We start from the raw sequence: 23,996 nt of genomic DNA on the forward strand, positions 1-23,996 counted from the left end.
GTAGGACCCACAGCAGTGAATGAAGCCCCATTCAGCAATCTTCTGATCACTGTGGAACCCGGCGGTCAGTGTCTCAGCGATCAGATAATAATAAATTACCTTAACGCCACAACCCCATTAAGTAGTGCTCACTTTGTCCAAGTGATCCTGCACAGGAGAACTCCCCAGGCTCTATTTTCTTCTTTTCACAAGAAGTGATACTTATTGTATCTGTTTTCTCAGACCAATAACGAAATACTGAACGCTTTAAAAAGCGGTGAGCAATGAAAGCACATGGACCCCATAGACTACAATGGGGTCCATGTGGTTTCTGCTCAGTATCTGCACGAGTCATGTGGAGAGAAAAGTACTTCAAGCACTACTTTTCTCGCCGCAAAAATACATACGGACCCAATTATAGTCTATGGAGTCTATGTCTATTATATTCTGTGTCTATTATAAGACTATGTAGTCCCCGAGCGGACTCCCCGAACAGAATACCGAACGCAGATATGAACAAGGCCTAAAGTAATAGTACACTAAAATATAAAAAGCAAAAGCAGTGTATATAATAATACTAATTGATAAATATTAACAACTATTTTAAATTTTGTTAGTTTAGCATACCAAGATAGATTTCTGAATTAAAAAACATGGATAGAGGGAGATGCAGGAAGAATGACATTGTATTTGCTTCAGATCTTCCCATCATATAGCTGTTACCTTTATGCAGCCATCCCTGAAGAGAGTCTAAATAACTATTGCATTTCTTAATTCAGGAAACTAATGGGACAGATTTACTACTGCGGCGACAACAATGTGGTTTATGCTGGTGTATCTAGTTTGCGATTACATTTTTCTGACTTGCTAGACTAGCAGGTTTGGCTTCACAGTAAAAGCAGCTTAAATGTGACAACTTTAAAAACCTTTGACTCAAAGTCAACTGAAAAGTTGGTATAAACCTAAACTAGACCGTGTAAATATGCACCAGATTTATCATACAGCAGCGACCACTGTGTGAATTCTGACATTTTCAGACTGCTTGTCCAAGTTTTCACGATTAGTAAATGTAAAGGTCTTTTATCCCAACATGGCCATTTTAGTAAGTTCTTGTATTTCATAGGAAATATAGGAGCCTCTTTCCTGTTAGCTTGGATTGAACACTGTCAGACTGTATTAGGGGTATACTTCTTCAGCAAGAATGGTAACACTCAGCTGTCAATTCATAAAAAAGTCATGGTGCAATATACAGCACAACATAGAATTCTCAAAAAAAAAAAAAAAAAGCTGTAGAAACATTTGTTACATTTGCAGCAAAGGCTTCTGGGAAGGTCAGGCATGATGTTAAAGGGAGTGTCCCCTAGTGGGCTGCATAACTGAGGCACTGTCTCCTTATATTATCATGGGAGACAGATTTGCATATTCTTCCCATGATCCCTCACAGTGGCGCGCAAATGGCTTAATAAGTCTTCACACACCTACATGGTGGTCTCTCCCTAAGGAGTGACGATATCCCCTTAACCTGGTCTAGCCTCTCACTTCTGCCAAGTTAGTCTTCTCTGCACCGGGCTGAAGAGATCCAAACAGATCGAAACAGCTGTCTTCGGCTGAGAGACTAACTTGGTAAAATCCCAAATCATTGCCGCAAAGGCCTCTGGGAAGGTCAGGCATGAAGTTAAAGGGAGCGCCCCCTAGTGGGCTGCATGACTGAGGCACTGTCTCCCTATATTATCATGGGAGACAGATTTGCATATTCTTCCCATGATCCCTCACAGTGGAGCGCAAATGGCTTAATAAGTCTCCACAAACCTATATGGTGGTCTCTCCCTAAGGAGTGACAATATCCCCTTAAACATTTGTTACGGTATACAAGAGTTTAGTAAAATAGATGTCTGGAAAATGGATGGGTCCCTGTTAGTGAAGAATGGCATCTATACACCTAAACATTGATATTGACACACCAAGAAGGAAAATTCTTGGAACTAAGAAAATTAAGTTAATATGCAAATGAAAAGGTGTAATATTTATATTAAAAAAACAAAAAAAATGTTCATTCAGTATCAAGTATGAGCGCTAAACATAGAAATACTTGCACTTACACACCTTGGCATGCTATCTATGAGGTTATTCATGGTTGTCTGAGAAACATAACAACACAATGCACTTGGGCATGCAATTTATCAAAATGGTCTACTGCTGACCAATGACGTCCAGGACATACTTGATGGGAGACAAGTCTGATAATGATGCAAGTCATGGCACAATGTTTAGGCCACGCAGGCTGCTCACAGTAGTACAATCAACAAGTGGTCTGGTGTTGGCACCTGGGACATTTTGAATAAATGGCCATACTGCTGTTTCCACAACCACATCAATGTAACACCAATCAGTTAGTGTAGCCGAAATGAATATACAGGGTTTGGCTATGCCACCCCACATCACAATCCCAGGAGCAGGACTAGTATGGCATTGGCCAAGTTGTCTCCAGACCAAATCTCTGGCTATCACTGCAAAGACAAAAGCAAGATTCATCCTTGAAGATGTGTGTGCACCATGTTAGCCTTTCAAAGAGCAGTGGCGTAAATTCATTAGAACACCTGTAGCTGGACGTCTGACTTTTAGCCTAATGCTGTGACTGACTGTTTGTGTAGACACCGCTTGCCAACCTAGGATTGGGATGTGACAAAATTTCTCTTGCAGTATAGAACAGATCCAATCAGATCTGTGCAGGTCATCTGTTTCTCTTGCAGTTAATTCCAGTTTGTCATCATTCTTCCAATCATCAGGACAAGCAATGCTGAACACTATGGACATCTCAGCCTTGGTCCAAAGCAAAGTAATGGAGTGAGAAATCAATGCCTTTCAGGTGAAGGATTCTGTTCCCCTCACGTTTTGTGAAAAGTGCAGATAACTGGCATATTGACGAACAGGAGGCATCACACAACAGAATCAGATTTTTGAGATTTCATGTGGCTAAACTATCTGGATTTTATGCCTCTCCCACAAGACATAGATTGGAGCTAGGTGTGTCTATCTATCTATCTATCTGAAAAATAATTGCAGCAGCACCAGCAAATCTGGGGATTATCCCACAAGTTGCACGGCAGGAACCCCTCTCCAGGCAAAAGGGTTTGCAATAGAAAAAACAATCCAGTCTGTCAGCAACATGTATGGATGGAAAATGTCCTTATATACACAGATTATTACATATACATCTTATAACATCTTATAAGATATAGAAGCCAGCGCCAAAAGACGACGTATGAAGAGGCCGTTTCTGAAGAAGATTGAGGTGGCGTTGGAGAGTTCTCTCGTAGCATTGGGAACGCCCCCAGTGCTGTTTGAGCGCTGAGGCCAGCCCCCAGTACTGCGAAATAACTCATTTGCATTCCGACAAAAAACGGGATTTATTCTTCTAAAGGTAGAAGAAGAACAGCCTTCCTTAAGGCTATTCCTATGTGCTAGTCCCAAAAAATTGAGTTTTAATGATAGGATCCTTTTAATGTTCATACAAGTAGATCATAGGAGGGGTCATGTACAGCTCCAAATCCCCTTGTTCCCATTTACACAAGTTAAATGTTCCAATTCTGTTTGCCAAAGGTCACCACTAGAGGAAGCTCAGTCCATATGGATTTATTGTACAACCATTATTGCACTCAGCTGTATGAAATGTCAGAACCTTCCCCCACACACATACCCTTTCCACTAACCCGCAATGCCTTGTCCAACATGGCGCAAAGAGTGTCAAATACATGAAATGTGCAAAGTAAAAATTCTGATGCATTTCCATCAATGACTGCACCAGGCAGTTCAGAACTACTGTATATACTCTAGTATAAGCCGACCCGAATATAAGCCGAGGCCCCTAATTTTACCACAAAAAAAACAAAAAACTGGGAAAACTTATTGACTCGAGTATAAGCCGGGGTGTGTGTGTGTGTGTGTGGGGGGGGGTGTCTGGTCATGTGCACTGCAGCTTAGTAACTCCATGGGGATCATAGTAATAGCAGTTAACACCATCATGTCCCTCACATTAACCCCGTGTGCCTCACATCTTCCATAAGACACAATGAATCCTGGCCACTCGTCTGCAGGGTAGATGCTAAATCCTAGTGTGCTAAAGGACCTCTGATGAAGTCATGACCATGTGATCGGACTCTGGTGTGGGCGGAGCTACTAGGATTTAGACAACCTTATCTGCAGATTTTCATACCAGTGGCTACAGGACCTTTGATGACATCACAGTCACGTGACCTCATGACAAGCCAATCACAGAGCAGTAGCACTAAAGGACCTCCCCCTTCCAGTTTTCTGTGCTCCATGGACCCTGACTCGTGTATAAGCCGAGGAGAGCTTTTTCAGCATGAAAAATGTGCTGAAAAAGTTGGCTTATACTCGAGTATATACAGTAATTGCCCCTCTTGCCATGGGCAAGACCACCACACCATTGTGCACTTCACAATATAATCAAATTTTGTTCAAACCCCCCCCACCACCACCTAAAAGAAAAACACAAGACAAGAATCAAAGTCATCAGTTTAGCAATTTATTTATATACAAGTTACTGTTGCTGTGAGCACAAACCGTCTTAAAATAAAGAGACTTGCTTTCTTTTCTAATACATTATGTTTGTATAGGAGATGAGCAGCTGATATGCGACATACCAAATTTCCTATCCTAAAACAAAACAATTACCCATGGAATAGTAGTGTTAGTACACATAACCAGAGACCCTGCATGAAACTAACTACAAATAAATATTTGGGACTGGCTAAAACAAATTCACACACTTTCAATATTGTCTTAACCCTTCATATTAAATATTAAAAGTAACACGGACATTGTACTTTCTAGGTACTGCAGGCGGCTCTGGTTATGCTCAATTATTGCTAGGAATTGCAATTTGCAAATTATTGAAAAATGCTCTAAGGAAAGCAAAGCAAACAAAAAAATAATTAAAAAAAAGGCTATAGCCAGCAAGAAAGTGGGAACAAAAAAAATATTCTTTGTTCCAGGTACAGCTATTCAGAACAAGTCCTCTACAAAACAGGTATTCAGTCCATTATCTGACACATCCTGGGAGATCTCACTTGTATGTAGTGTCTCAAATCCAACTTCTTTGGCACAGGGCAGACAAGTGTCATCTTTCATTTTGTAACCCTAGCATCCAACAGCTTTCCCTACCTGGATTCCATGCACTGCACAGGGGTGTATAATAGGGGTTAAATAAGTATTCATGAAAGTCCAATGTGCTATATGTATATCTGACCACAACAACTCAGCAGGCTAGGGGGGGGGGGGGGTTAAATCCTATGCAGCTACTCCCCATATGGGCTCTTCTGCCTCGGAAAATACCCCACGAAGACCTGCTTGTAGTATAGAAGGGGTCATATACTTACATGATCTCTGCCTGCAATGCACAAACTTTCTAGTTGGCAATGTAGCATGTCGTCGTGTAGGAACTATAGAAAGCTATTCCAGAGAAGGACCAAAAATTTACCACCATAATATTCTCATAATATATAGACTGCAAAACCTTACCTAAAACAGAGATGAAATAGAGCCATTCCCTTAGCATGTACATAAATGACATGTATAGATCATGGCAACACAAAACATGTATAATACACAGACACAACGTCAAAGACAAGTCAAATCTCTGCCATTTCTACAAATCAAGCTTTTGCCTTGCACTTGGGTGGAGCACATTATTTGACATCTTTTAAGATCAAGTCTATGTCCTCATATGAAGTGCTATTGTGAAGTACCATACTGGAACGACAGTCTTTAAGAACAGCCAGCTGCTTTAGTCAGTTACACAAAGAAAAATCACCTCCGGCCCTCAGATAAGATGAGTTGTTGAGCGACTGAAGGTATGGTACTTGCGTTCAAACAGGTTCACCATTGAAGGAGAGGGGACATGCTGTAAAGGCAAAAGAAAATACTTAAGATGGGTATAAAATGGCCACAACAAAATGCAATGAACATAAGACTAGCAATATACAATAAGGAATGCTCCCCATAGGCATAATGAAGGCATTGTAGAGAAAGATCACTTCACCCAGAGACCCAGTTTGTGCATCAGTGATGATGGTGGAGATTTAGCTTTCTTTCCAAGTTTTTAGCCAAATTGCTTTTTGTCCTGCACGCTACACATAGCAATACAATTTTCCGCAAACGAATATAAATCTAGTACTTGCCCTGACTCCTAATACAAGTCTTCAAGCAAAATGACTTGCTATAATGAGTGCATAAAAGATACAGAAACCAGACGTTTACATGACTTGTAACGAATATTTCTTTATTTACAGCAGTGTCTGAATGCACAAAATGTATTGAATAAGTATTGCCTAGATGACCAATTCTGACTGACGTTGATAGAGGTTGATTTTCATTTATTTTTTTAAAATATATGCACACACGTCTGAAATTTTCAGTATACGTATATTGTGCTATTAGCAAACCTATATTCAAATCCCCACAATCTGATATCAAGGACCTATCCTAAGCAATATCTACAGTACTATGAAAAAGTTTGGGCACCCCTATTAATCTTAATCATTTTTAGTTCTAAATATTTTGGTGTTTGCAGCAGCTATTTCAGTTTGATATATCTAATAACTGATGGACACACTAATATTTCAGGATTGAAATGAAGTTTATTGTACTAACAGGAAATGCGCAATATGCAATAAACCAAAATTTGACCGATGCAAAAGTATGGGCACCTCAACAGAAAAGTGACATTAATATTTAGTAGATCCTCCTTTTGCAATGATAACAGCCTCTAGTCGCTTCCTGTAGCTTTTAATCAGTTCCTGGATCCTGGATGAAGGTATTTTGGACCATTCCTCTTTACAAAACAATTCAAGTTCAGTTAAGTTTGATGGTCGCCGAGCATGGACAGCCCGCTCTCAAATGATCTGAAAACAAAGATTGTTCAACAGTTGTTCAGGGGAAGGATACAAAAAGTTGTCTCAGAGATTTAACCTGTCAGTTTCCACTGTGAGGAACATAGTAAGGAAATGGATGACAACAAGGACAGTTCTTGTTAAGCCCAGAAGTGGCAGGCCAAGAAAAATATCAGAAAGGCAGAGAAGAAGAATGGTGAGAACAGTCAAGGACAATCCACAGACCACCTCCAAAGAGCTGCAGCATCATCTTGCTGCAGATGGTGTCACTGTGCATCGGCCAACAATACAGTGCACTTTGCACAAGGAGAAGCTGTATGGGAGAGTGATGAGAAAGAAGCCGTTTCTGCAAACACGCCACAAACAGAGTCGCCTGAGGTATGCAAAAGCACATTTGGACAAGTCAGCTTCATTTTGGAAGAAGGTCCTGTGGACTGATGAAACAAAGATTGAGTTGTTTGGTCATACAAAAAGGTGTTATGCATGGCGTCCAAAAACAGCATTCCAAGTAAAACACTTGCTACCCACTGTAAAATTTGGTGGAGGTTCCATCATGCTTTGGGGCTGTGTGGCCAATGCCGGCACTGAGAATCTTGTTAAAGTTGAGGGTCACATGGATTCCACTCAGTATCAGCAGATTCTTGAGAATAATGTTCAAGAATCAGTGATGAAGTTGAAGTTACGCCGGGGATGGATATTTCAGCAAGACAATGATCCAAAACCGCTCCAAATCGACTCAGGCATTCATGCAGAGGAACAATTACAATGTTCTGGAATGGCCATCCCAGTCCCCAGACCTGAATATCATTGAACATCTGTGGGATGATTAGAAGCAGGCTGTCCAAGCTCGGCGACCATCTAACTTAACTGAACTTGAATTGTTTTGTAAAGAGGAATGGTCCAAAATACCTTCATCCAGGATCCAGGAACTGATTAAAAGCTACAGGAAGCGACTAGAGGCTGTTATCATTGCAAAAGGAGGATCTACTAAACATTAATGTCACTTTTCTGTTGAGGTGCCCATACTTTTGCACCTGTCAAATTTTGGTTTAATGCATATTGCACATTTTCTATTAGTACAATAAACCTCATTTCAATCCTGAAATATTACTGTGTCCATCAGTTATTAGATATATCAAACTGAAATGGCTGCTGCAAACACCAAAATATTTAGAACTAAAAATGATTAAGATTAATAGGGGTGCCCAAACTTTTTCATAGGACTGTAAAAGCTCAGAAATCCCTTTAGGCTAAGGCCCCATGGGACCTCCCGCAGCAAAAAAACGTGCAGTTAGAAAAAAAAAAAAAAAACATGTCTGAAACACAGTGCGCTTCTTCCCACAGCACTTTGAAACAAAATCCACAGAAGAAACCTCTGCAAACTTTGTCTAATTATACCTATGGGGAAACCGCTGGCATTTCCGTAGATATAACTGACATGCTGAGATTTCCGCACCCAGGATTTTACTGCAAAGTGGGCTTGGGATTCCCTAGAATCCCATCCACTTTGCCCTTACTGTAAAACGCTGTGATGCGGCGTTTACGTCCCGTGGGGCTCTGGCCTTAATGGTTTTTACAGTTTTAAATGCATGCTTATTATACAAGTTATGTAACTTTCTAATATATCTTGTGACTACCTTCTCAAAAACATCCACTTGCTTACAGGAAGTGCTAAACTGTGCAAGATTCACGCTAAGTGCCGTAATAGTACAGCGCTATAATGCCTAGGGCACAGAAGCTGTACCTGCGGCATTACATCCTGCTCTTAACCAGCTGCTGGAGTTGGAAGACACTCAGACTCCGGTGGATTAACCCCCTGGATGCTGTGATCACGGCATCCAGGGGCAAAAATTGGATAAGAAGTGGGTTACGAGGGGCTGCCATGGCAGTCAGGAAGCTTGGCCACAATGGAACTAGGAACTAATGTGCAATGTTCTGCAATACTATATACTATGGGGGGTGGGGGAGTAGTGAAAACAAAACAAAGTTAAAGTCCACCTTTACATTTAAAAAATGAAAATAAAATATATTATATATGATATTGGCATCCCCACGTGTATACAAGTCCCCATTATCTAACAGTGACATTATTTATCCCCAAAAAAACAAAAGACACAATGTGCAGATTAAGGTAGTTTGGTTACTTTGCTTTCCTCAAAAAACAATTAAAAAGTGATCAAAAAGTCTCACATACCAAGCATTGATACCAATGCAGCCATTGATTACAGCTCAGTGGGAATGTTTTCTCAGGTCCCCTCCCATTCTCCCCCCATTTCCATGAATAATAAGTGCTGTTTGTTTTAGAGCATCACATCATATTTAGGCGCTGTACTGTCAGGTAGGTTGTGTCAGACAGAAGTAGGCAAGGGGTGTGATACTGAGCTCTGGGTCAAACCCCCCTCCCCTCCTATCGGAAACCACCAACCTGACAATACAGAGCACAAATAGCATAGGAGTCACCAAAGCTAATAGCACTTGTTGCTCAGGAACAGCGGGGGGCTAAGGGAGAAATTTCCAACTCCAGTTTTAGCGTCTTATAAGCAGTTGGCAGAGGTCCTCCAAGTTAGGAGAGATTTTCAGCTTATGAATGTAACCAAACCTACATTTTCATTCTCGGACAGCAATTAAGTGTGGGTAATGATATAAGAAAATTGCAAACCTCTACAATCCAACTTTAGCTATACTTATGATTCATTTGGGCTTTTCCAGTTTTACATAACTGAAAGGTAAGAGCATCTAAATAATGATTCAGCCTTCCTTTTAAAGAGGGCTGTGCAGATCCAGACAGATGACATACTAAAGACCTATTCTGTGGATAGGTCATCTCTGTGAACAATCAGTTTGGGGCCAGATTAACCCAAGTTCTAAGCTGTCTGTGCCAACAGGGCAACTAGTGCCAATCTAAATTCACTTTACTTGGAAAGAAAAGCTAAAACAATTGTGCCATTAAAGAGTCTTTAGTTCCCATTTCTATTATCACCAGTTCTCAGATGAGGTGGCAGTCAGTGAACTGTGACACAGCAAACCTATGGAGCTCACAGTATGTGGTTCACATTGAGGGCTCCGATCGAATTGTCATAGACTTCTTGCTGGACACAGAGTCTGTACTCTGGTCATTCTGTTCTTTGTATTCTGCAGTAACAATTTTGGGAACAACACACGTTTCACCCGGCTGACTAGTGTGTAACTGAGGGGTAGACTGGCTTGCTTCTCCTTTCAAAGAGCGAGACAAAGAGCTCAATATACCACAGGATCTAGGACTCTGAGAGCTCGCATCAAGGGAATTAGATCGCTGAACAGCAGTGTGTTTAGCTGGTCCATTTATGTTGAATGTAGAGGAGGAGCGTGTAATCTATAAACAGGAATGAATCATTTGTTAAGACAGGAAAGAGAAAACTTAAAGGGAGTCTGACTGGTTTGATATCACGTTACCTGCGGACAGTCATGGTCCTTAGCATTTCATATGCTACCATGTACTATCATACCTTATGCAGTCCACATAGTCCAAAAGATGCACCATTGACATGAAAAAGCAGTTTAGAAATATGAAGCTTATGTGCAAGGGGGCATTGCCAAAGCCTGCAAGATCTCTGGTCCTAAAACCGGACTACAGACGCTCTGACACCGCACTGGAGCATCATATGTACATGGCTGGTTTTCTTGGTCTAAGGTTGAGATACCTGAATTTTCTGAAAGCAGGACCCCCCCTCCACTTTCAGGCAAAACTTTAATTTTGGACCACCCAATTGTCAACTATATTTGACCCCCATTATGCTTTATCAGCTATATACTGCCCGTTTTTCTTCTGCTTATTCTTCCTACACACACAGCCCTGTTGCATCCACATTACTTACACCCAGCTCTGCTACTCCCAATTTCCTCTCTCCACAAACACTGCTGCCTCAAGTTGGTCTTCCTGAGCACACAGCTCTTCTACTTCATAGACCCCCTACACCCACAATTCTGCTACTTTCAAGTTTCCTGCTTATATACACATCTCTGCTATATAGTAACAAATGTGAAACAGTGGAAAGCCGGCAACTCACCGAAGCAGCGATATTTAAAATTTAACTTTTAATGAAAAATCATAAACAAAATATACATGGGTAGAAAAAAAAAAATCCCCCCTAAAAACGCTAACGCGTTTCAGAACGATATGTTCCTTCCTCATAGCTATTAGGAAGGAACATATCGTTCCGAAATGCATTAGCATTTTTTTTTTTTTTTTTTTTTTTTGGGGGGGGGGTTGTTTCTTTTCTGCCCATACATGTATATTTTGTTTTTGTTTTATTTACAAGTTTTCATTAAAAGTTAAATTTTAAAGGAACATCGCTGCTTCGGTGAGTTGCCGACTTTCCACTTTTTCACATTTGTTACTAAATTTTCGCTCATGAAGTCCTGAGTGTACCGTGCACCCTGAAGGCAAAGAAAAATAACATACGGAAAAATAGAGAGGTGAGCTCAAAATTTTTCTTTTTTGCTTGCATATAATCTCTGCTATATCCAGGTTCAAACCTCCCACACATACTTCACACCCTTATCTTCATGTTCTTACCCTATAAGCAGCCCTAGATACTTTCCATAAATGATAATTTGTTCAGGCTCTGCCCCTGAATACGACTAGTCACAAAACAGAAATCATCCAAAATCAGGATCTTTTGCAGGACTGCACAACACCAGTAATTCTTATTGCTAGCAGTTTGTGGTCTTTAACACACAAGAAATTTGTAAACCTATTTTTCATTCTAGCAAGCATTGATTAAAACAGAGTAGAGAAGCAAGACTCAAAATCTGTAGGTTTATGTTTTTTATAAGGTTTTACGTTTTTTTTTTTTTAATGATTAACTTATCAGTCTTAAAAGGGTAGCCTAAGACATCGTACCAAATTCAAGCATGCATTTTGTTTCATAAAGCACAAGAAGGGGAACACATTTTAGAAAGATCATCAATGATCCAGTGTAAATTTTAGATAGATATCATAAGTGTTTTATCTTTATTTGATCTAGTCACTGAAAAATATCAACAAGTCATTGAAGCTTATTCTAACATTTAAAGCAGTCTAATATTGGCAAAGTGAAAAGGATACAAGAGAATCTGTAAATGTATAAAACACCAAAAACCTAAGCTTTGAGCCTGTAAGTTGTACAGAAAAACAGATGTGGCCGAGTTAACCCGAAAGTCTGCAACTGGTTAAACTACTGAAGTGATACCTTATCACAGAAGACAACAAAACTTGAGAAGTCATTGAAGTAAGGTTTCTCCAATGACTTTTCATTGTTTGTCGTCTGTGATATTGCAATGCAGCAGTTTAACCAATTGCAGAAGGTCGGGTTAGTTTTCTATCTACAGAAGAAAAGGTACCACATTGGGTAAATCTAAGCTGCTAAAATTGGCACCATGACCCAAGGTTCCTCAAGGAGCTTCGTTCAGAGTTTGTTGTACTTTTGTTTGCAACCTTAAGATGCGATGAGAAGTACAGTGCAAACAGACATACACTAGCTTATCCATTAGATAGATAATTTTTTTTTTTTTTAATAGAAACCCCCTTTGCTAAAAAGTAGGAAGAATAAAATTAAGGAGGTACACAAAATGGAAGAAAAAACAAAGTGCACGTGACATCTCTAGGACATGACTGAACCCTTCCTATAATGTCAGCATGAAGTTAAGCACTGCATACAGAGAGAATATCTAGACTTCACCAAGCACATTGGTGCTAGCACTTAATAGCAAACAAACAAAGCTTGGTAGGATACAAACAGTTACTTGTATGATATTCCTACTGAAAACAAAGGATCGAAATACAAAGCATCTGAACCAGTGGAGGTGCTGATGAAGTTATCAATATTAAAAAAAATTACTCCTATTATGACAGCTGTGAAGAGAGACCACAGAAAGTGTACAGAATAATATGTTGTACGTACTGCTAGAGAGGTGGTGCTTGGCATGCGACTGCTTGCAAATCCCTCTGTGCTGGGACCAGGGCTCCTCGTATCAGGAGTATTGTGTACCATGAGCGCCCTCTGCAGGGCTCTTTTGGGCGTTTTTGAGAAAGAAAATGCTCTTGTAACCTAGAAATAGTTTTTTTTATTAAAAAAAAGGAATAAAAATAAATTTACACAACAAGAGATGGAACAAAAACAAAGACTTGTTTAAAATGCTTGCATAAAAGCATAACATGTCAAGAGGGCAGTCTTAATTCTCCCAACCTGTTTATAATTCAGGAACCCCTCAGGAGGAGTCGTGCATCAGATTTGAAACATATACCGGCGTAGCTTTAAGCTATAACTCACACCAGTTTTCTAGTATGAGTTATAAAATTCTGACAAGTCCCCTCCCAGCTTGCCGTGATCTCCACCCTGCTGTGCGCACTACAAATAGCAAGCAGGGCATAAAAAGGACAGAGTAGCACACCTTTGGTGCAAATTGGGGTTGTGCAAAAGATCCAGAAGGTTTTCAGCCATAGATAGCATAATACACTCCCGCCAAATATCTACAAATAGTAAAACAAAAAAAAAAAAAAAAAAAACCCTATCACAGTGGAAACCGGTTCCGCAGAAAATAGAAATGAAAATGGTAATGAAATTACTATTGGAGAGAAGTAAACTCATTCACGTACCTTCTTGGAAGTTTTCTTTATGGCCCTCGATGCTCTGCTCAATGTACTGTCCACATCTTTTGTGTTCACTTCTAAAGAATCAGGATCAGTAGTATAAATCAAGTTTTCCTACAAAGAAAAAAAAAAAAAAAAAATCATGCAAATACAGAAATTTGCTGTTGAGAGCCGAAAAAGAAATTGCAGAAACAAAAGTCAATTTTGCAAGAGCCACTGATAAAATAAGATTAGCCAACAGCAGATTGAAATGCAGTTCTCAAATCTCTACTGCCATCAAGTGGAATCCAAGAAAACTGCCAGATAGAAACTCGCCCAGAATCTACACAGAATGATTGCAAGCGTTAAACATTTTGGCCTTGCCTAAAATAGTGTGCCAAGCTGAACGACTATGAACCTCATTCACTACTAAACAAGCACAATATGATTCACATCTCAGTGATCGAGTCTTCTGGAAACTTATGAAAATTTATATAGCAGAATCTACATACATGATACTAGATATGTTGCTACAGTATACAGGAAACTATAAACTGACCGGCTTCAAGTAATGACCTTTTCTATGATGACCTTTCCTAAACTTACTGTTGCTGTAAAGTTAGAAGTTTTTAAACCTTCAGAGTTCGCACTATGGGAAAAAGAAAAAAAAAAAAAAAAATGCAGAGTACAAAGTTTGCAGTAAATATATAAAATGTGACAATGGAAGGAGAAGAGGATCCGCGCTCAAAGGTCATGCAGAAGAGGCGAGAAGCGATCATGTAGAAGAACACGACTTTATTGGTAAAACAGTACAGCACAACGCGTGTTGGGTTGTAGAAAACCTTTTTTCAAGTGCAAAAATCACACGTACCCGATGTGTATTTCTGATTTTTGCACTTGAAAAAGGGTTTTCTACAACCCGACACGCGTTGTGCTGTACTGTTTTACCAATAAAGTCGTGTTCTTCTACATGATCGCTTCTCGCCTTTTCCGCCTGACCTTTGAGCGCGGATCCTCTTCTCCTTCCACTGTCCTATTTGTTTCCCGGATATCCGGTGTGTACTGATGGAACCGCTGCCACCCTCAGCAGAAGTATTTACTAGACAATTGTGTTTTTGGGTGTTGTGATCCTGTCACAACCTCATAAGGTGAGGGGCCTACTGGTCGTTCTCCATTATTACAAAATTTGTCACAGCTTAACAGTGAATACTACGCTCAGTACGCTCGGTGTCTCTCTTTTTTAATATATAAAATGTGGTGTGTGTCTCCCCCCCTTTTTTTTGCAGGGTAAGTTGTAGTATTATTAGTACTAATTTTGTCATGTACAACTTTATGATCACAAAACATTGCTATGTAGAAGTGAGTGGAACTAAGTTTGCTGCAGTGCACATAGCAGTTTAGAACAGCTTCAATTTCTCATGCGGCCCCATGGGTAAAAATTTCCCACCCCTGGTTTAGAGTAAGGAGGGGGAGGGGGTGTGAGAGATACCTGACAAGTTCTGGACACTAAACAACTGAATTTCCTTATGGATCAGTAGTTTAGTGTTGGCTATAGCAGATCTGGGCAATGTGCGGCCCAAGGACCACATCCGGCCCTCTGACTGCTTCTATCCGGCCCGCATAGCTAGTGGAAGGTTTTTGAAGGACCTGTGATGATGCCAGGATAGGCTATGACTTGTCAGTGGGCAGAGCCACATGGGACTCTGTGCTTTTTGCAAGCTGCCGGCAATGGAGGCTGCTGGATGATAGAGAGAGGAGACAGCATGTATGAGCAAGAATGAGGGGAGGGGGGGGCAGTTAAACTTAATGCACATGTAGGGGGGACATTAAACTAGGTGGCAGATGGAGGAGGATATTAAACCGTGGGGGGATATGTCTGCCTCTAGTTGCCCCCAGTTTAATGCCCCCCTCCAGCTGCCCCAGTTTAATGTGCCCTCTAGTTTCTACTGGTTTATACTGGGGCACCAGGAGAGGGACTTAATACTGTGGGACATTTGGAGGAAAACGTTATAATGTGGGGGTGTATAACGTTAGGGTGACTGTAGGAGAATTTTATTTTGTGGGTCACATGGAAAAATGATTGAGAACGGGCGGAGTCAGCAGAGAAGTGGGTGGACCTAAATTTGCCACAACGCGCATGGCCCTCTAGAACCGTTACAATTTCTCATGTGGCCCCATGGGAAAATTAATTGCGCACCCCTGGTCTATAGCATGCTTGTCTGCAGTAGGTTTGTTAAATAAAATTACCTAATACTTACAGATCGTTGTGCTCCTGGGTCATGTAAGTTTCCCCATTGAAGTCACAGCCCAGTTTCCAAAGCATGCATTATGAAGCAAAGGTGTACTTGCCTCCGCTTCATGCATATACAGAGAACTCCTAAGGAGTCAACTGAAGACAGACTAATTTCTCAGAAAGTGTTCTAGCATGCCTGTCCACCCCCTTTGCGTAATAAAATGCCCTAAGGCATAAATTTCAGATATTAAATCACCAGTGGATGCAGATGGTTTATACTCTCAAACTACTGAGGCGAGTAACTTACAAAAGGTACGTGTGAAATAGGCTTTAGAAAGGCTATGTAAGTATGTGCTTAGTTAAAAATGACTTTTCCCAATGATAGAGCCCCTTTAAGGATCCCCCAGGAAGGAAACATTTTTCACGAGTTCCAACAATAATAAGCTTGGGAACTACTTCTGTTAAAGCACACAAAATATCCTGTAAATACATAGAGAGTTTCCGAGGTGGGGGCTGTAAGCAGCCTTTGGAGACTTCCTGCACTGTATTCCCTATATGTAGGTCTGCATGATAATCTGGGTAGTCAAAAACAATTTATATGGCTGCCCTGTTAGGTATGACTTATAGGGTCTCATCAGCTTTCCTATAAGTATCCGTTACAAACCTGTTTATAAGAAACTGCAGAAGCAGCAAAAGAACAGATCACAGCACCACATGCATTTTTCCACAGCACTGACTGGTTGTTGTTGACTTTGTTACCCACAGCAGTCTCTACAGAGATGCAGCAGCTACTGAAAAATTTCAAAAATTAAAGTGGCTGGAATTTTTTGATGCAGTAGTTGCTGGGTGCTGGGGAAGGGGAGGGGGTGTTTTGGTGCCTGTCTGCCCGCCCCTTCCCTGAGATTGAGGATTGGGGTTTTTTCCTCCCCAATTGGAACTCAGTCTGGCTGAATATAGGGTATCTGCAGTGCTCCTATTAACCCCTTCCCGACGGAACAGGAGCACTGCAGATCCCCTATATTCAGTAGACCAGACACAGGGATACCTAATGTATGTGTTTCACAGTAATTTTCTACTTTGAGGGCAGGTTCACACCTGCACCCAATCTCAGTTATGCAGGTTTCTGTTTCCTGCCCGAGAAACTGGGCAGGAGACTGAAACCAGCAGGCAGTTTTCAAACTCATTCATGTGTCTTCTGTTCTCCGCAGCGAAAGTTGTTTTTTTTTTTTTTTTTAATTAGACACAAAGTCAGACATGCAGGACTTTGTGTGCGGTAAAAAATAAAAAATCCTGTTTTTGCCACGGAGAGCAGAAGAGGCTCACGGGCGCTCACCAGCGGACGCAATGTTGGTTTCCATCTTCTGCTGACAGAAAACGGAAACCTGCATAATGGAGATCGGGTACTGCTGTGAACCCACTCTTATATGTATTCTAGGGAAAGGAGGGATTTACAACATTTAATTTTTTAAAAAACTCCCCCCCCCCCACTATTTTATTAGTGTATTGCCATCTATGGGAGATTCTATACATTACTATTGCGGAGGGTCATAGACCAGCCGCAAGAGTAATATAGTGATGACAGGCCTGGGAGCCTTCATTAGGCTCCCGGCTGTCATCAGAACAGGTTGGCTCCTGCTCCTGACGACATCTCCGCTGTAACTCTCACAGCGGAGATGCCGAAGCTCGTGCCTGCGATCTCTGATTGTAGGTATGAGCTTCAGCATTACCTCTGTAAGCGTTACAGTGGAGGTGCTGGCTGCTATGGCGAACGCTCTGCAGAGGAGCGGTTAATATAAAGTAAGATTTACAGGTTTGGCTGGCACTTCATTCTTTATTTTGTACATGTGTACTTTCCTCACCTTGCTTAATGCTAGGTTAAACAAACTTTTTGCATCCAGCAGTTACATCTTATAAACTAGACAAATGCTTTTGGCTGGTTTTCAAGAGAACTGTAGACTTGGCTGACTGCAGCTGCCCCTCTAGCATAGACTGTTCCTTCCCTAGGTTAGTCAACTATGCACATTCAAAATGACGTCCGACCTGCTGCCACACCAAGCTCAAAGCACTGAGGGCGATACTGCAGACTGCCATTATCGATCTTAGATTCTGTGCTGGCCTCGATCCCATAATTGCAAGATTTTCCTCTGAAGTAGTTAAGCGCTTACCTGTTCTTTCAGGAAACCTCCGTGTTGTCCTTACCTGGACTTTCTATATGGTACAAAGGTACTACACGGCCCTGGAGCCACCAAAGTTTTATTCCTCATCAATCAATATTGACACATGAAACCTAACCTACCTCAATGAAGGTGCAAGATACATGAAATGTGCTAGCTTATTAAGAGAAGACATTAAATTAGGTAAGTGTTAGATGGGTGAACCACCCCCCCCCCCATAAAAAAAAATCAAAAAAAAATCCATACATTTAAAAAAAAGGTGGTTAAAATGGCACAGAAGACGCTAGAGAACTGTCAGTAAGTCTGTGAATGTAATTTAAATAGTCTCTCTGATATAGTGGTAGGGAGGAAACTACTTACAGCATCTGCTTTACAAATAGTGTTGGCTATGTGCCGGCACAACATCTTCAGCCAATCCACCTTCGGAGGCTCCTCGGTTGTCAGCTGGAAGCTAAATAACTGGTTTGTCTGTTCTGTTGGAGGTCGCACTACCAATGCAAATGCGTTATGGCATTCTGTAGAGCCAAATGAAAAAACATTCATCAGTTTTATGATGCCAACGCCAAAGAACGTTAGTCAAAAATAAACAAGGTTTTTGGCATGGACAAACTCTATGTCCTTCTAATATAAAATACAGACAATATACAGTTTATTATGGAAATCTTTGTAAGGCACAAAACAGCAGCCTGGTACAGTACAGAAAGAGCGCTCAAGCGTGAAGTATTCAGCACTCTGTAAATTTATATTTTCAGATTTAGAACGTCCTCTTAGCTGTGTAACCATGGAGGAGTATAGAATTACATAGCTATGAATGTTAACTTTAATCTGAGTCTTGCTGTTAATTCACTGCAGCTTTATAATGGCAGATGGGCACACTACACTGGCATGCTGTGCCCAGGGAAACAGGTTTTACTATTGAAAACAAACAGTAATAGCTAGTAATAAAACTAGCTTCATATAACTCATAACTATGTAGTACACCACATACTCACAAGGTTTCTCAAAATACAAGATTTACACATATATTCACACAAACATATATGCCAGTAACATGCACACATTTATAGCTCTTCATGGCGATATTTTAAAGCTTTTTCCCCACTAACCTTTATGTGGCCAATGGCAAGAACACAGGGAAATGGCTTGTATAAGTTTTTTTTTTTATATATATATATTTATTGGAGTTCTGTTTATAACTTTTATATAAAACTGCTAGACAGACATAACGTTGGTGTGTGTTTTCCAATATATCTTACACTCTGGTTTCTGATCCTAGAAGAGGTTGTTGGGCGGTTACGTGACCTAACCATCTACTCTGCTAGGTTTGTTAATATGCTGTGCGGGTCCCCATTAAGTGCAGGTACACTGCATTAAGAGGACCTTTTGCTACCTCCACCACCTCTGTCCATCCTTTCATAGGCACAGTAGGAATATTCCCTTTAGTCCCTACAGTTCCTTAGCAATCTTTGCTATTAGTTTCAGTACCCAAATATGTTAATTGGGGTTTGACTGCTTCAGCTAAAAACTGTCCACAGGACAGCAGTCAGGGACCACCCACCTGACAGGGAGCAGAATTAGCATATTGGGGTCTAAAACTATCAATGCTGTTAGCTTCAGTCTCTAATATGCTATAGACCTGTGATGGTGAACCTGTGGGACTCAGAGTCCTCTCTGCGGGCACCCATCTGTGGAACAGATTATACTGTATGGGGGGCACTTTGCAGCAGATTGTATTGGGTGGGGCCCACTGTGGAGCAAATTGTACTGTGTATGGGCCACTGCGGAGTAGACTGCACTGTGTGGGGGCCACTGCGGAGTAGACTGCACTGTGTGGGGGCCACTGTGCAGCAGATTGTACTGTGTGGGGGAGCTTTACCATTTTTAATCACACAGTATCTGTTTTATAACTGACAAATGATATTATTACAGACCGTGTATAATTGCCCCCAACTGTGGATCTGCACAGTATTAAGGTTAAATTGCTGTGTTGGTGATAAATTAGTAGGTTTTGGGTTGCAGTTTGGGCACGCTGTCTCTAAAAGGTTCCTCAGTTTAGGGAACTGAGGAAAGGGTGAGAAGCAACCATCAGCATCACCGGTACAAGGCAAGTAGGTTAATACTTCCCAGATAACCTTAAAGAACTGCATCAATTTTCATGTTTTGCTCTTCCTGTCTGCAATACAACAGTCATAACTTTAAATACTACTTTAACAACTGCCCTACAAAAAATAAAGCTCTCACGTGTGAATGGAAAACCCTTATGTTCCATGAGATGGATTGTGCCAATTTCTAAAGAGTCTACTTTTTATGGCGTTTGCCTCACAGTAAAAATAACACATCACCACATGTTCTGTTGGTCAGTACAATCAGGGGAATACCAGATTTATATACTTTACAGGTTAATTCATTTAAATTAAAACTATAGATTTTATAATTGGTTCTTAAAAAAGGCTTTTAAAAAAATATTCAATAGACTACCTAGGGGACAAGATTCCCAGGGAGCTTTGATCCATCACCCCAGATATTCTAAAATTGCTGGCGATCCACTACATACTGGTAGTGTGTAATAGAACCAAAGTAAGGGATCCTTCAATAGGGAACCTGTTATGGAGATCAATCGTCAACCCCCTAGGACGTTGAAGGGGGTTACAATTCTACCAAAACGAGGCACTTGGCACTGACTGGACAATATCAGACAGATACCAGTTTAAGAAGGAAAACGAAACACCCAGTCCTTAGTGTGTACTTCAGTTATAAACATGTTTTCATTAATGAATAACGCATTTAAATAGAAGAAACCGTGTAATATATCTTTATTAATAGTACATCCTTGGTCGCATGGGGATATGAAGTAAATATGAAAAGTTACAGGTGTCAGAACATGGTGACACACATCAAAACATAAATACTATATAAATTTGGTATCGCGGTGATCTTACTGACCCACAGAATACAAGTAACATGTCATTTTTACCACACAATGAATGCCATAGAAGTTAAACCCATATAAAATTGCCTCATTCTGAATTTTTTTTTTCCAGCTTCCCAGTACGTTCTACAGAATATTGAATGGTGCCACTATAAAGTATAATTTATCCAACAATCAATAAGCCATCATGTGACATATCAGTCTCTGTATTCAGCCTCACACCTACAACTCTTGCAGCAGAGAGGGACTAAGCAAAATTCTTCTCACCCCCTCCCCTCACCTAGAAGAAGGGTCTAAATAGCAAATAAAACTGGTACAAGGCAATTTTTTTGCTGCAAATAGAACCAGTGTTGGGGTTAGTAAAACTCGGAACGATTGTAAAATCGTAAGAGTTGACAACTACAATAATATACTTTTTTAGTTCTCTTCAGTGTCAGATAGCCACCGATTTGTCATTGATGACCTAATGATGGCTCATCAATATTTGTAGGCCAGGAAATCCATTTAAGGCTGAAACCACATGCTCTGGAATAATTGGCTTTGTAGAATAGCTGCAGAGGTTTTTTGAGCCAATGTGTAGCCTCAACCTAATAGAGTTATCCTCCTGTTTTCTACCTGGGGGTCATAGTTATTTGTCGGTATAACCTGTTGTGATACTGCCATTGGAGTGTAACCACTAAAATTTATAGGTGGGCAAATGGGGTAACAAATATTAACTGAGAATCCCAAATCTCACATTATATATGTCACACCCTGTCTGTTTTCAAGACTTGCATATAATGGTTGCTTTACATCACAAACAAGTGGTTATAGTTTTTTTTTTAAAAAAACAAAAAAAAAAACAAAAAACACACAACAAACATTAAAATCACACACACCTTCAGTTTCCCGGATATCAAGAACTTTCTTTATCTGTGACAAAGGCATCAAGCTAATATGCTTCAGAGATGGAGCGGGTCTTGTGTGTCCATGAGGACTCTTGAAAGCGCCAATAACTTTGTGTCGCTTCCTTGCAATCTAAAAATACAAAGTAGTCTTTAAATGTGGGGAGGGTCTTCAGAAGAGAATGGCATCACCAAAATACTGCACATTTATATCAATACAAGGAACAATAATTCAAAAACTATACATATTGTTGTTTTTGTTGATGACCCATTGTCAGAATAGGTCATCAATAACTGATCAGTTTTATGGGAATGCTGCTCTATTCAGTACATTTTACAAGGCTAAAGGCAGATGGCTCTATACATTAGGTGAGATGTATTTAGACTGGCGAACTATATGCCATTAATTCAATCTCCTGCTGGCGCTAATAGCACCTGAATTATGAAGGGGCTATGGCTGTTTTACTGTATGGGCTGGGAAAGCTCTTGCCTCATATGTTATGACCAGGGCCCCACGTGGCACTGCAAAATGAATATACGTGCAGCAGGAATGCTGCCATTTCAAAAACATTGTGTCGCACAGGAATGTGATCCGTTCCTTATTTTGCGGGCTGGACTGTCGACCTGTACATGTGACCATGTCATTCACAGTCGCGTGTACGGGCCCACAAAAATGAATGTGTCAGTGTACTATCCGGCAAAAACCCGGGTAGCACACTGACCAGACATACAGTCGTCTGCAAGGAGGGGGGGGCTTAATGTTCAGTCAGTCACATGCCCTGTTTGTAGCAAAGCCCTAATTGAGTGGCTCAAGCTGCGATACTAAGAACAGCTGCTGGACAAGTGTACGGAGGTCACCTGAATTCTACGGCCTCAGCTGATCAGCAGAGGTCATAATAATCAAGTGAGCGCTGCGACTGCTTTACTACTTACTACGGTAAGCACAGCTGCTATACACTTGTACGAATCTGTGCTTGCTATCACAAGACGATTCACTAAAATGTGACTGAACTAATATGACTTGTCACATGACCTGCTAATTGGAAACAGCGCTCAGGTAGCACTGCTGCTTCAAACAACTCCTCTGTGAAGATCCCAGGTGTCAGCCCCATGCAGACCTTCAACTGAGAACCTATACCGAGTATACAGGTCATTATTAAAGGGGTTAACCAGCTTCCAAATTTATCGGCAAATACACCCACAGCAGTGCTGAAGTTTCTTTGTGCAGCTTTCACTTGGCTTTATTTTACTTGCTACTCCTTGTAACACTTTTACATGTGGAATACCTGTAGGCAAACTATATTTGCCATAATTCATTTGTCTGCTCTCACTGTATATTCCTCCCTTCCCCACTCTCCTCCTCCAGTGAAACCACAAGTAATAAATCACTCTCAATAATAAATCACTTCTGAACAAAGAAATGAAGAGGGTAAAATAAAACTAATAAAAACAGATACAGCATGATAATAGTTCACAATTGAACTTAATTGCAGAAAAACAGATTGGCAACATAAACCGACCCCTTCCCAATGGTTAATTCATCCTGATCAATGTTACAAGTTGTACTTCAGGGCTAGTGCAGTAAGAAGGGATGTAACTATATTGCATATAGTCAAGGCTGTGTGTATCTGTCTACAAATTGAAAAAAATAAAATACATTATAAAAACTAAAAAAAACAAATCCAGAAATAAAAAATTTGGAGTAATAAAAGATTAAAGCAATAGCAGCATCTATAAGAGGAACATATTCTTACCGAAGCATAACACATTAACAATTTCCACACATTTCCCTGCATTTTAACCTGATGCATTTTAAATTTCCGACAACTTTCTTCCATTAACAATTTTCTAGCAGATCTCCTACATCTCCTCAGATGTTAACATTCACTGTAGTCTCACCTCAAGGCAATCATTAAAAAGAAAGAGTGTGACTTGTTCTCCTCTGTCACAGAGATCTTCCCCGAGAGCTACAGTTTCCACTCTCTGTACCAGCATCCTATGGGAAGATAACAGATTTGCCTACGAAAAAGAATAGCAATAGACAAAGTTACATTAGTTGGGGGGACAGTAAATTGTAAAGGAAAAAAAATATATGCCCTAAAAAGCACCATCAAATTGACTTAATGGGTAGTAACTCTACGTGGTTCACTAATGATCGACATCCATTGTAATTTATCTACGGACATTAGATAGATTAACTACTTACAGGACATCCATCCACTTCATAGACCACATCAAAGATTTGTCGCTGCCCTTCAGTTTTTCTTTTATCTTCATTGATGTGACTGCCAATTTGA

General features: G+C 40.5%; 1 protein-coding gene across 1 annotated transcript in view; it reads right to left on the bottom strand.

The window, feature by feature from the left end:
* Positions 1–9,939: 9,939 nt before the first annotated feature.
* Positions 9,940–23,996, bottom strand: part of ECT2 (epithelial cell transforming 2) — a 47,315-nt gene continuing 33,258 nt past the window's right edge. The window contains exons 19-25 of the mRNA XM_075266705.1: positions 23,906–23,984; positions 23,599–23,718; positions 21,694–21,832; positions 18,247–18,401; positions 13,507–13,614; positions 12,812–12,958; positions 9,940–10,242 (exon numbers count right to left, since the gene is read on the bottom strand). Coding sequence (XP_075122806.1) covers positions 9,940–10,242; positions 12,812–12,958; positions 13,507–13,614; positions 18,247–18,401; positions 21,694–21,832; positions 23,599–23,718; positions 23,906–23,984 — 1,051 coding nt within the window. The remainder of the gene's footprint in view (positions 10,243–12,811; positions 12,959–13,506; positions 13,615–18,246; positions 18,402–21,693; positions 21,833–23,598; positions 23,719–23,905; positions 23,985–23,996) is intronic.

The sequence above is a fragment of the Leptodactylus fuscus genome, chromosome 3 (assembly GCF_031893055.1).
Source record: "Leptodactylus fuscus isolate aLepFus1 chromosome 3, aLepFus1.hap2, whole genome shotgun sequence".
Taxonomy (NCBI): domain Eukaryota; kingdom Metazoa; phylum Chordata; class Amphibia; order Anura; family Leptodactylidae; genus Leptodactylus; species Leptodactylus fuscus.